This window comes from Orycteropus afer, unplaced genomic scaffold (assembly GCF_000298275.1).
Source record: "Orycteropus afer afer isolate SDZICR_OR568_19922 unplaced genomic scaffold, OryAfe1.0 scaffold00193, whole genome shotgun sequence".
Classification (NCBI taxonomy): Eukaryota; Metazoa; Chordata; class Mammalia; order Tubulidentata; family Orycteropodidae; genus Orycteropus; species Orycteropus afer.
Genome location: NW_006921780.1, coordinates 6,340,712 through 6,353,166, shown reverse-complemented (window position 1 = coordinate 6,353,166; position 12,455 = coordinate 6,340,712). Strand labels below are relative to the sequence as shown.

At 48.7% G+C, this 12,455-nt stretch overlaps 2 protein-coding genes across 2 annotated transcripts; both read right to left on the bottom strand.

The window, feature by feature from the left end:
- Nucleotides 1-301: 301 nt before the first annotated feature.
- Nucleotides 302-5,848, bottom strand: USP21 (ubiquitin specific peptidase 21). Its single transcript, XM_007947730.2, has 13 exons — nucleotides 5,831-5,848; nucleotides 4,468-5,088; nucleotides 3,605-3,664; nucleotides 3,305-3,425; nucleotides 2,991-3,102; nucleotides 2,624-2,779; nucleotides 2,090-2,154; nucleotides 1,760-1,863; nucleotides 1,489-1,575; nucleotides 1,137-1,215; nucleotides 793-900; nucleotides 593-707; nucleotides 302-392 (listed from the first exon to the last, which is right to left on the bottom strand). Exons 2-13 carry the CDS (start codon nucleotides 5,065-5,067, stop codon nucleotides 302-304), a joined length of 1,698 nt encoding a protein of 565 aa, XP_007945921.1. The 5' UTR covers nucleotides 5,068-5,088; nucleotides 5,831-5,848.
- Nucleotides 5,849-7,089: 1,241 nt separating this feature from the next.
- Nucleotides 7,090-10,758, bottom strand: UFC1 (ubiquitin-fold modifier conjugating enzyme 1). The gene is made up of 6 exons (XM_007947729.1): nucleotides 10,636-10,758; nucleotides 8,592-8,659; nucleotides 8,289-8,352; nucleotides 7,728-7,804; nucleotides 7,391-7,481; nucleotides 7,090-7,170 (listed from the first exon to the last, which is right to left on the bottom strand). Exons 1-6 carry the CDS (start codon nucleotides 10,756-10,758, stop codon nucleotides 7,090-7,092), a joined length of 504 nt encoding a protein of 167 aa, XP_007945920.1.
- Between the last annotated feature and the right edge of the window lie 1,697 nt (nucleotides 10,759-12,455).

Sequence of the window (12,455 nt, the reverse complement as noted above, 5' to 3'; positions counted from 1 at the left end):
CCAAGCACAAATACAAGAATATCACCTTTTCTTAATAAATTTATTCACAAAAAGTGAGACTGCAGAGGGACTGGGGGCTGTACATGGGCAGGGGTCTGGTGAATTCTGTACATGGGGCTAGGAGACAAGGAGCCTCCAGGTGGAAGGATATTTTTTAATAAAAAAAATAATGGGAGCTACAACCACCCCCTCCCCCCTCCCCGATTAAAAAGACACAAAAATAGACGTCTCTGAGGTAAATGGGGAGTCTGGGGCTTAAGGGTGTCAAGGGATTCACAGGTGCTGGGGCTTAAAGGGAGTGTCACAGGCACCGGGGTGGCTCCTGCATCAGTTGGTAGAACAGCACGTAGCCCTCACTGGATGCCACCTGGTTTTCACTGACAGGGGAGACACTAGGAAGAGAGATGGGGAAGGGGTTTGATCATTCCTGTATATTCTCTCCTTCTACAAGACAACCCCTGAGCACCCAGGAAGAGATCAGGAGAGACCTGATCTTTTTACTAGACACCCTGTTCTCCTGAGGCTTCACAGAAGGGGAAAGTCAAGGCCACATTGGGAATAGGGCAGGAGTTGGGTAGGAGGCTGTTCTCACCGAGAGTCATTGTAGACATGCCAACCAGTCTGGCACCGGCACAGGGCTGTGTAGTGGCCATAGTGGACACTGCCCGAGTGATTGCAAAGGGCATAAAGCTGGTATATGGGGCTTCCTGTGGGGTAAGAGATGATCAACTTCTACTCTCAGAGCTGTGCCCCTCTCTGAGGGCTCCTCGGGACCTTTCCCTGCATACTCACCTGCTTTGTCACTGGCAAAATCCCCTAGGCTCAGTCGCTGCAGCGGGAAGTCTACACCTACTGAACTTTTCTTGATGGAGCCACGTGAGGCAGAAAATCGATTCAGATCTAAGCTGTGGTTAAGGAGCATTGAGGAAGCCTCTGACGGAGACTATCATCTTGAATGCCACTCTCTCCCCTCTCCCAAGATATACTAGAAGCATGGTGGAGAAAAGTGGGATGGTAGGTTTATTCCTAAGGAAAATTAAATTCCCAAGTGGCCAGCCTCTGTAAACAGGAAGAAAGAGGGCAGAGACTAGATGGGAGGTATCCTAGGAGAAGTAAGAATTTGAGGGTTAGGATATGGAGTACGAGGATTCGGGGGAATCTTTGTACTGTCAATTTTTTGGTACTTCGTGTTTTCTGCCGACATCGATCACACACCTAGATGAATGTTAAGTAGTAGTATTAATGTGCTCCTTCCCTCAAATTAGCTTTTCTGACACACATACAAATTCACTTGCTCCCCATTACTTCTGTATCATTTGGGCCACTCCCTTTTGCCCTGGGAGTAAAAGAATACCTCTAAGACTTCAACACAAACCCAGACATATAAATATTAATCCCTATACCAAGGCATCATGCAACCTCTTTTACCTACATGGAGTTCCCCCAGGTTTCCCACCCTTATTATATCCCTTATGAACTCCCACATACTGGGGCATTCTCCGACTCTAGCTCTTCCTCCTTGGTGAAAAGGTTGAAACAATCTCGCAGAGATACCTTGCCCCCAGCAAATCCTTTCTGGGGGGAAAAGGGGAAGGAAGGGTCAGTGTGTCCTGAATTCCCTTTTCCAACTCTTCTCAATCATTCAAACTTCCATGCTGCTGCAGTCCCCCTCAGGGTTCCCTCCCATACTTTGGGGGTGGGTAGGATTGGATCACAGAACCCATGTCCCATCCACCCCTGGAATTCTCTGGAATCCCACCTTGGGGATGGGCAGGGACAGGTCACAAAAAACCTCGAAGGTTGTGGAGCGATACCCACAGGCCTGGCACTTGAGGCAACTTTTCAACTGGCCCACAAACAGGTCTAGACAGAAGCAAAGAGGCAGGAGAAAAATTCATCATTGGATATCTAGGATGCTTTCTTAGATTCCCATCTTTCCCACCACCAACACTTTTAGCAAACTCTGTATATTTCCACATTTTCATCATCTAGTCTTGTTTCCCACCCCCTTTGACAATATTTATTTTTTCTTCTGTGTCTGCACACCCCACACATTCATTTTCCCTCACTGCTCTGCCCCGCTCCATACCCACAATCTTGCTGTCTTCTCGCTCCAGGTAACGCTTCCACATTAGGTTGGCTCGGTCATCATCACTACCACAGATCAAGAGAAGTGGGGAGCACCCATGAGACAGCAGGAACACTGAGTGCTCCCTACATCACTGAAATAACCCACAGAGCCCACCCAACCCCAGCTCCTTCCCTCAATTTCAAGGAAGAGTCAAAAGGAATAATGCTTCAGAGACTTTTCTGAGGAAAACCAAAGTGAGAGGAGAAGAAATGTAGACATGGAATATGTTATCTTCCCCCACCTGGCTGCAAATCCTTTATGCCCCATGTAAATTAATTATTTCCTCCTCCTTCAATATGGTGGCATCCTTAGCATTTTCCTCTGCTCCATCTGTACCCCTCAGCCTCCCTCCCCCTCTTCCTCTGCACTGCTTCTCAAACCATTTCCTAAACTGAAGGGTTTCCCTGAACCCTGCATCCTCAGTTTTGACTAGCTCAGGATGAACGCTGTGGATTAACTATGGGGAGAAGAGGGAGGGGGAGCGACCCTTACCTTAATTCAGGTTCTTCTAGCAGAGCCCCTCCTCGACGGGGTGGTGAGGGAGCTGGGTTGTTGGCCAGGATTGGGGGAGCCCGGCGGCCTCGTCGGTTGATTTCTAGATGTAGCCGCTCCATGAGGAGCTTCAGGAATTCTTGAGCATCCTGCTGGCTATAGCCAGACAGAGAATATGGGTAAATGAGTCCCTCCTAGTCTCTGGACTAGGACACTCTGTCTAGAGACACTATTTCCTGCCCAAACATCAGTCCTCCTTCCCGGATGAAGGACATCTCAAGGCTGAGAACACTGCTGCCAGGGCCCCTGCTTGGCCCTACCCCCAGACATGGCAGGAGAGAAATCCCATACTCTCCAGGTCTCCCACCTGTATCCAGAGAAGGAGGGAACATATTTCTGGAAGACAGCTCGGAATCGAGTAGGATTCACAGCTTCACAGGAGTCAGGGTGCCACAGGGCACCAATCACATCTGCAAAGGCTATTGGGGTAGAGTGGGGAAAGGAAACAAAAGCTAATTACTGAAAGAGACAAGCAAAAGAACACTCAGGGGGTGGGATGTAACCGCTAAGAAACTAGGCACTGGGATACAAAATGAAAGCCAAATTAAAGGGTTGAGGCCAGCAGTACTGACAGATTAACCTGCAAGGAGGAAGGATAATGGAAATTTGAAAGGAGCGCACCTTCAGTGAGCTCTTGGGCTCGACCCCCTCCAGGCACCTCTTGCCGAAAGTCCCTTCGCAGACAGAAGTCCCGAAGAGGCCGAGTGCTGCTCAGACACTGTAGCACGGCATTTAGGAAGCACTGGGGAATGGTAGGGACACTGCCATTATCTCTCTAGACCGGTGCCCCAGAAGCGTAAGAGCTTCAATGCTCTCCTTTCACACCCCTTCCCCAAGTCAGCAGCTTCCTCCACATGCTCCCTACTTCTAGCACCATTTCACATTCCTTTTGGCGTGGAAGAATAGGAGAATAGCTCTCACCGTGTTCCCCAGATTTCGGAGGCCAACATGACCAGAGCCTAGAAGCAGCGTGTGATGAGCCTGGAAGGTGAAACTACAATCAGCAGGTTCTCACATACCCCACCCGGCACTTTAACCTTTCAACAGTGTGCTGCCCACTGCCTCCCCCACCCCACATGGTTCTCCACCAAACTCTACCCTTTTTCCCCTCACTTAATATTCTGGTCTCCCTACCTCACTGGCCATGAACAGTAAGCCCATCACAGCTGAATGTACCACAGTCTCAGCCACAGCTGTCCCACCTGCTCCCCACTTACTCCTCTGCCAAGCTAGCCTGCGTTGCAGTTCCTGGGGCAATTCCCCAAGCACAGGCATGGCTGCCCAGCTGCTCCCTACCCCTACCTTACTGCCCCCAAGGCCCCCTCCTGCCCCCGTGGCCCCTTCCTGCACCCTTTCCTGCTGGCTCTAACTGTGATCAGCCTAGCTCACTTAGCTCGGGAAACAGGCAACCACAGTAGCTCAGCTATTCTGAGTCCATCTCTCTGCAGCTCCAGAGATTAATTAGGCTCCAGCAGAGTCCAAAGGGAGAGGGTACACCAAGGGAAAGAGCCTAGGGACTCAAAAAAGAATTCTAAATAGTTGGGTTAATTCCCTGGGGACTCAAACAACACACCATGCTGGGGAGTCATGGACAACCCAGAAATGGGTCTATGAGGCTCAATGGTACTTCATTAAGTAAGGGAAAGGAGAGTCCAAACTGCTGCAATGATGGGCTGAGAAGGGAAATCATGGATAAGGAAGGCAGGAAAGATGTATCCTGGCAAGAAAGTTTGGGGCATGGAGGAACATGGGCATGAAGGCCACACATACTAGCAAGTCCTCACCATCTTGTCTTCAGAGTAGAAAGGCTCAGAGGAGCGGGCAGATATCACGTGGAAAGAGCCATGAGAGGTAGGGGGCTCTGTCCGTATGCTGAGCAGGGTGGGAGGCCCAGGAAAGCCCCCAAGGCGGCGGAGAGAGGTGCTGCGTCTCAAAGTGGGTGGCTCAGGCCGAAGTACCAAGCGGCTCAGTGCAGCCCCCAGCTCTCCAGCACCACGGTGCCCTCCCAAGGCAATCCCCATTGGGCGCAAGTCCCCACTGCTCACAGACTTGGAACGAGCTAGGTTGGTCCTAGACGGGAGAGGCAGAGCCACAGTTGGGGGTGGTGAGCCAGGCAGGGGAACCCCATGATCTGCCCGAAGGGGGCCTCTGGGACGAGGGCCTGAGGTTCGTCCCTGTCCCAGCTCCAATTTCTTGAGCCGTTCCTCAGGGGGACCTGGCCGGGGAGGCAGAGGTCGAAACATAGGGCTTGGCCCAGGGGCTGGGGTGCGCCGCTCCTTGCTGCGGGCCCGAGGGGCAAGTGGTAGCTTGGATCCCACCCGGGTCTGGACATTAACAGGTGGCTCTCGAGTTCGGCTCAGGCGGTGCTCAGAGGCCTGGGGCATTGTGGACACCACAGGCTGGACCTGGGAGGAGAAGAGATGGTCAGCATTTGAGTACAGAGGGAGGCGGGAACTAGGCTCCCATACTAACCTCTACATGCTCTGAGTGCAGGAACCAAGTCTATCATTTCAGTTATAGTATTCCCAGTACCTCCAATAGTGTTTCAGCACAAAGTAAATAAATACTTAGTATCTATTGAGTAAATAAATGAATGATAAGCAGTCCATAACTTTGATCCTTTCTGTATCTCTTACTCCTCTCTACAGAACACAGCTTTAGTGAAAAACCAGTGATAATCCTTATCTCCACTGTCCTCAGAAACTCATGACAAAGGCCTCTATACCTGTCTAGTCAAGTGGGATGTGACCCTGGTCCCTTAGGACCTCTGGCAATATGGGGGTGTGGATGCAAGGAGAAGAGCCCAAAAGAGCCTTCCACCCTCAGAAACCTGCCCCTCCGTGCTGCAAAGGAAGCCCACTAAACGGGTGACTTGAGATCCATTCCCTTCCCCCACCCCCACCGAAGTGGTGTCCTGGGTAAGGGGGATGTAGTCGGGGATGGAGGACGCTCAATTCCTTGACCCCTAATATCTGCTGCAGCTCTCCCACCCCAGCAGTGCTTTAGCCGGGTCCGCCCCCCTCGAGGGCAGAAAGGCCGAGGCCGCTGATTGGCTGCGGGGTCCGGCGGCGTATTCCCCACGGTCCAAGGATGCTGTCCCGCCAGCCCAGTTCTCCCAGGCCTCGCTGGGCCCCACCGCGCCTCTGCCTTTGTGGAGGGCGTCCTCTTGGGCTACTGGGTCTGGAGCAGCCTTTCCTCAGCCCCCCAACGCCATTAACGCCCCAGCCCGTACCTGTCCCCCGGTGAGGCAGCGGGGGAGGCCAGCCGGGGCCAGGCCCCAGCTCAGGGCCACCCCCTCCTACCCCCGTGCAGCCCCCCCGCGGGCCCCGCTGCAGCTTCAGCCGCAGCTGCCGCCCAGATCGCTCCCGCCGCAGGCGCCGCCGCCATCTTTGTTGGTCCCGCCCGGCGCCGGGCCGCCGGCTTCACCGTCTCTCAAAGCGCCTGCGCACCCACACGCGGAATCCGCCCACCTGCTCCCTTGGCGCTTGCGTGAACCCGCCCCCTTGGCTCCAAGGCCAACACCATGGAAACGCTGCCAACGTTAGGACCAGCAGTTCCCAACGCTGCCAAGAATGGTCTTTAAATCACTGCTCCAATGCAAGTCTCTGAGATATAGGGTCCTGTCGCCCCATCTCATAGCGTTTAGGGATGTAGATACGATCATTATAGTATGGCCCCCCGGGTTGCAGCATAGATTTTGCCAAGATTGCAGGTATGTGCTTATGGGAAACTGCAGGACCTGGGTCCAGCCTGCAGACCAGTGGAGAAGCATCCAGCACTCTACATACAGCTGGCAAGATCACTGGAGGGCAAGAAGTGTAGGCTCTGCAAAAACCTCAGGCTCTTCGCAGTCCAAAGCAATAGGGCAAAGCATAGTTCACAGCAAAAGATAAAGGCAGATCTCAGCAGTAAGGAGAGCAGTTAGAATTCCCTTCATTCTCCAGCTCCTGCCCAGTGCATCCTTGGCTTCACCCCTCCTCTCAGGGAGCATAGCCTGATAACATTCTGTTAACAGACACCAATAAGAAGGCCAGGCCACCAGAGAAAGCAGCTTTTATTGACGGTTGTCTCCAGAAACCAAAAAGGCTATGTCCCCTCCCCACTTTCAATTACCCCTATCCCTGCAGGATCTAATATTGCTTCACCTAAAGAGGGGCTCTAAATTGTCCCCGGTTTTTCCAAGGTCCAAGTCTTCCCCTTCAATATGCAGCCTAACTTAGAAGCTCAGTAGTAATACTGTTTTGTCTTGTTTTTACCCCCAGCAATGCTTGCTGCCACTACTTAGTAACAACTAGGAGTGGAGGGGGACAGGGGAAGCAGTTGGATGAGTACGAAAACTGATGAACAAGAAAACAGAAACCTAGCCTATCAAAGGTCCCTCTGTCCTGCCTCAGTGACTTGATCCTTCATTGGTTGCATTTCTCTTTATGCTGGATCACACCTTTCTGAATCAGATCCGGGATTTCCACTGCCAGCCATGGACCCAGCTGCAATACAAGGGAGAGCCTGTGATTACTAACATCCAGTCAACACCTCTTGTCTCACAGAAGCTCCTTCCTGAAGAGGGGATCAGTTGGGGGGCGGGGAGAGAAGACATGTCCAAAAGACAAAACTCCTATTTCTTCTTGATTCTCAACTACTTTTCTTATAGCTCTCAGGGCCTCCCCCACCTCGCACCCCATTATATACCAAGTACACCAAACTTACCCCCAGAGCCATGAGATGAGCTAGTCCAAACTTGGGCACATTCCTGGCCCATAAAGGCTTGAAGTGATCAGTCAGGCATATTTTGCCACCCCTATGAGAAGGTGAGAAGGAAGGTACTTGACATGTAAGGTTTACCATAAAGCACAGCTGTCTCTTGGGAAAACAGGAAGACTACTAGTGATCAGAATTGAGAACAAGGTCAGCTAAGTACTTTGCACAGGCTTGGCAGAGGGAGACCTGGAGCACCGCTAGGCCAGCACATTCTGGGAAAATCTTCTGCCTCCCAGAGTTCTTCCCTAAGGTTTTTGCCCCTTTCCCATCTCCTATTCAATCCTACCTGTACATTTTTGCTGTTTTTCCATCTAGTTCAGGGACTGCAATTTCTGGAGCAGTAGTGGGATATGTAATAGGAATCTGGAGGAATTATAAAGGCTTAATGAAAAAGAGAATCAGGATACAAAAGAACTAATCTAATTATATATACCTATTTCTTGGTGGAACTGAACATGTTCAGCAAACTTCCCCCCCAAAAAAACAAAACCAAACTCACTGCCATTGAGTTGGATCTGACTCACAGTGACACATCCTTGGGTTTCTGAGGTGGTATCTCTACTGAAGTAGATTGCCCAACCTTCCTTCCAAGGAGTGGCCGGTGGGTGTGAACCGCCAGCCTTCTAGCCAGCAGTCAAATGCCTTAGGCACTATACTACCAGAGCTCCTAAACTTCCCAAGAAGCATATATGTATACCAGAATTCTGGACATGTAGATAACTGTAACCCACGTTTGCTTCAAACTTAAGGTCTCCCCTCTCATTTAAACAGTTTTCTTTTTTCCCTCCAAATGAGCTTGGCTTAACAATCACCCAATCTCTCCCCTTCTACCAGCCTTCACACTCACGTCAAACTCGATGTCAAATTCATACTTGAGGAGGTCATGGATGTACCAGCATTTTCCAAACCATCTGTAACAAAGACCAAACCTCAGTCCAATTTGTCCATTCTTCCCATACTCAAGTGATACTGTGCTTCAGGCCACTAGCCTGGGGACTCATTGTGGGATGGAGATCGGGGAGCTCTGGAGTTGTGGGGATGGAGACAGCTAAAATGAAGCAGGAAAGCCCTGGAAGTGGGATTTGGGGAACCAAATTACTTGAGTCAGGTAAGACTCTCACCCCCATACCTCCCAAGAGGGTCTGCCTACCGAGTCCCTTCTTTGTTGGACTCCAGTCGGAACCAATCGTTGTCCGCATTCTTGTTGTTCTCCACATACTAAAAGCAAAGAATAAGGCATTTGAGGGGGGAGTTTAGGCCAAGGGCAGTCTCCCTTCCCTCAAAAGAAAAGTGTGCAACTACTTTCTCTATTAGTATGCTTATGAACTTTTCTCATATAAGCAAAGTTGGAGACAAAGTCACACTGGCAAATAGAGGATTATACAAGAACAACAAAAAAGAAAGCTTGCCTTCCACTTGCTTCACTCATTGCTGTCCAGTCGATTCCAACTTATAGCAACCCTAAAGGACAGAGTAAAACTGTCATATAGGGTTTCCAAGGCTGTAAATCTTATGGGAAGCAGACTGCTTTACCTTTGTCCTGTGTACTGGTTGGTGGGTTCAAACCACTGACCTTTTAGTTAGCAGCTATACGCTTAACCATAGCGTCACCAGGGCTCCTTCCACTCACTTTAGTAGGCACAAAAGACTTAATGACATCACCTGACCTTTCTTCAGGCTTCTGATAGTATCTTCCCTCAGCCCACAACTTATTTCATGGTATACTCTCTTCCTGGAGAACTTCATATATTTCTAGTTTCGATTAGTACTACATGCTGATGACTCCCAAATCTTTATTTTTAGTCCAGACCTTTTCTCAGAGCTTCTGACTCCAGTATCTTACAGTATGTTGGACATTTCTACCTTCCCTTCACAGGTACCTCAAACTCAACATTTCCACCAGGAATTCACAAAAGTCCATCAGACCTGCTTTTATTCCTGTGTTCTCAATCTCAGGGTGGCAATGTTATTCACTTAGTCACCAAAACCAAGAACTTGGGAATCATCCCTGACCAGACCAATCCTTCACAATGTCCTGTTGATTTTATTCTCTGAGCATTTTTCAAATTTACCTCTTCTCCTCATGATAACCACCTAATTTAGATCATCTTCACCTCCTACCTTCAATTGTATCCCTTTCAATTTTATTTTCCTTTCTACTACTACTGTGACTGATCTAAACCCAAATATGACCATGTTATTCTCAGTTTAAAAGTCTTTAAAGACATCTCAATGCCTCCAAGATAAAATCCAAGTGCTCAAACCTATCTCTCCAACTTCATCTACCAACTCCCTGCTTCACATATGATGCTCTAGCAACTCTGAACTACTTGTCTCTTCATACACACCGTTTCAACCTTTTTTATGCTATACCTTCTGCCTGAATGTCCTCCTATCCTCATGTTTTATCAGGCAAACTTATATTTACTCTTTGTCTCAGTTTAAGTACCATATCTTCCAGGAACCCTTCCCAGACCAAACCCACGATGGGCTAAGTATCTCTTCCTCCATGCTTTCAAACCATCCTAGCCATTTTTCCTTCTCTTTTTTTCACATAAACACTGTGACTACCTCAATAGGCTCCATGTTATTGGGCTTTGTACTCCTTCCTTAGGTACTAGGTTCACAATTAGTGTTTGAGTGAATGATTACATGCAGCAGGAGAGCTGCTAGCCTTTGAAGTAGACAGGTTACTGCAAGGAAGACACATTTTCTTCTCTTCCAATAGTACAGGGTTTGATGAGAACACTGCTTGTTCCTGTGAGCTGAGTTCCCAATTCTCTGTAACTAACACCTAATTGGATTTTCAGTCTTAATGTGTGTTCCTCAGGAAGAGCAAAGCGAAGTGGATGAGACACAGGGCCCCAGGGAGTCCTTTTAACCATCTCCCCTACCATTCCAAGAGAGCAAACACCTGGAGCCAGAGAGACACGTCACCATCCGGGGAGGCGTATCCCTAAAAGAACTGCTGCTCTTTACCAGAAAATCTGATCCCACAATGCTCCAAGCCCGAGTCTTTTCTACCTCTTCCCTACCATCCTTCCTTAGCCCCCCAGCCCCGAAATGGCCCCGTCTCTATGAATTTGGGTTAACTTAAAAACCGGAAGCGACTTCACACGGAACCTATTCCTAAGGACACCTGGTTGATTACCCGCAACCCCTTTACGACGTGGTCAGCCACAAGCACAACTAACCCGGATAAGGGACTGATATTCTTCCTTGAGTCGCTGCACCCACAACTCCCGATCTCGGGGACCGGCGTTAGTCTTCAGTACCGGGATCTCTGACACCACACGCCGGGTAGCCTCATCCGCCATCTTGGACCAGGGCGCAAGAGAAACACGGAAGTGACGTTGCCAGCACCTAACACTCAGGGTGCCGCCATCTTTACTATGGGAAGGTGGGGAGTTGGGTTGCTTGAAGACTTCTCTAAAGGCAGTATTTATTTTTTTGTAGCGAAAACAGATTTGTCACCCTGTTTGTGAGTGAAATGGAAAGAACAGCACGGAAACGGATTCCTCTTTCTCAAATATGGCACCTATCATTCAAAACACCGATGGCTCAAAGAGTAACTTCCGCTCAGAGAAATAATCTCAGAAAAACCCTTTCGGATATTTTAACAAACTTGGCATATGAGAATTTCAGGATGCTGTGGGCACTGTTAAGGAGCTCTGGTGGCGCTGTGGTCAAAGCATTCGGTTTCTAACCAAAAGATTGGTGGTTGGAACCCACCGTCTGCTCTGCAGGGAAAAGATGAGGCAGTCTACTTCCATGAAGATTTAGACTTAGAAACCCTATGGGGGTCTTTATGAGTGGGAATTTAGTGGATGGCAGTGGGTTTGGTTTGGTGGTTGCGCAATGTTAAGGAGCTCTTGTGGTGCAGTAGTTAAAGCATTCCGATGCTAACCAAAAGTTTAGAGGTTAGAACATACCAGCTGCTTCATGGGAGAAAAATGAGGCAATCTGCTAAAGAGTGACAATGTTGAAAACTCTGTGAGAATCAACTCAATGGCAGTGTGTTTTTGGTTTGGTGGGCATTGTTCTGTGCACTCTCTTACAAAAACTGGCGATTCATCTGTTTCTGCTTCAAAAATCTTCATATAGTCAGGCTGAAGTAGCAGGAACCAAATTCAGTAATCCAATAAATAGAAGGATATTGAACTCCTGATAACTATTAGAAACTATGGAGAATCAAAATAGAATATACAGCGCCTTCCCTGAAGAATCAACATAATCTGATCAAGGAATTCTTAATAAGTGCCAAAGGAGTTTAGAGATCACAGGAGTACTTACCTCAGTCAAGCCTAGAAAAGGCATTCATTGACTGAATCCTAGATATTAACCTGGACTCAACTCATATGGGAAGGAATGTCTCGTACAGTGAGTGGAAATCAACAACATCACCATCCCTAGTGCATGGCACACAATAGGTACCCCGTAATCCTTTTGTAGAATTTTGTATATTCTAGCTGTTTTTTCAAACTAAACAAATTCATTTTGGCCCACATTTAAATAACATGTTTATTCAGATAAGGAGCTCTGGTGTCATAGTGCCTAAGGCATTGGATTGCTAACCATAAGGTTGCCAGTTAAAGCCACCAGCTGCTCTGCCTCAGAAACCCAGTGGAGGTGTCTATGAGTCAGAATTGACTTGATGGCAGTGAGGTTTAGATAGATAGATAGATAGATAGATTCAGTTGATCATTACAGCTTATGGCAGTAATTTTGGGTACAATTCTACCAATCATCAAATTCTATAGTCCATTATAGACAAGCATGTTGTTGTTGTTGTTATGTGTTGTCGAGTTGGACCCGACTCATAGCGACCCCTCCTTGGGTTTCCAAGGCAGTATCACTACGGAAGTAGATTGCCCAACTTTCCTTCTGAGGAGTGGCTGGTGGGTTTGAACCACCAGCCTTCTGGTTAGCAGTTAGATGCCTTAGGCACTATGCCACCAGAGCTCCTAAGCATGTTATATCTTGTCTAATACCTTGACTGAAACCCTTAGTACAA

What these genes read in the sequence shown, in the direction of transcription:
- USP21 (XM_007947730.2), bottom strand. Translation starts at nt 5,067, where the DNA reads ATGCCCCAGGCCTCTGAGCACCGCCTGAGCCGAACTCGAGAGCCACCT. An exon ending in CTAGAAGAACCTGAATTAAG is followed by an intron (nt 2,155 to 2,623) that starts GTAAGGGTCGCT and finishes GATCTGTGGTAG; the next exon opens with TGATGATGACCGAGCCAACC. An exon ending in AGAAGACAGCAAGATTGTGG is followed by an intron (nt 1,864 to 2,089) that starts GTATGGAGCGGG and finishes GCTTCTGTCTAG; the next exon opens with ACCTGTTTGTGGGCCAGTTG.
- UFC1 (XM_007947729.1), bottom strand. Translation starts at nt 10,758, where the DNA reads ATGGCGGATGAGGCTACCCGGCGTGTGGTGTCAGAGATCCCGGTACTG. An exon ending in TCCAACAAAGAAGGGACTCG is followed by an intron (nt 8,353 to 8,591) that starts GTAGGCAGACCC and finishes TCTTTGTTACAG; the next exon opens with ATGGTTTGGAAAATGCTGGT. An exon ending in AATTTGACATCGAGTTTGAC is followed by an intron (nt 7,805 to 8,288) that starts GTGAGTGTGAAG and finishes TAATTCCTCCAG; the next exon opens with ATTCCTATTACATATCCCAC.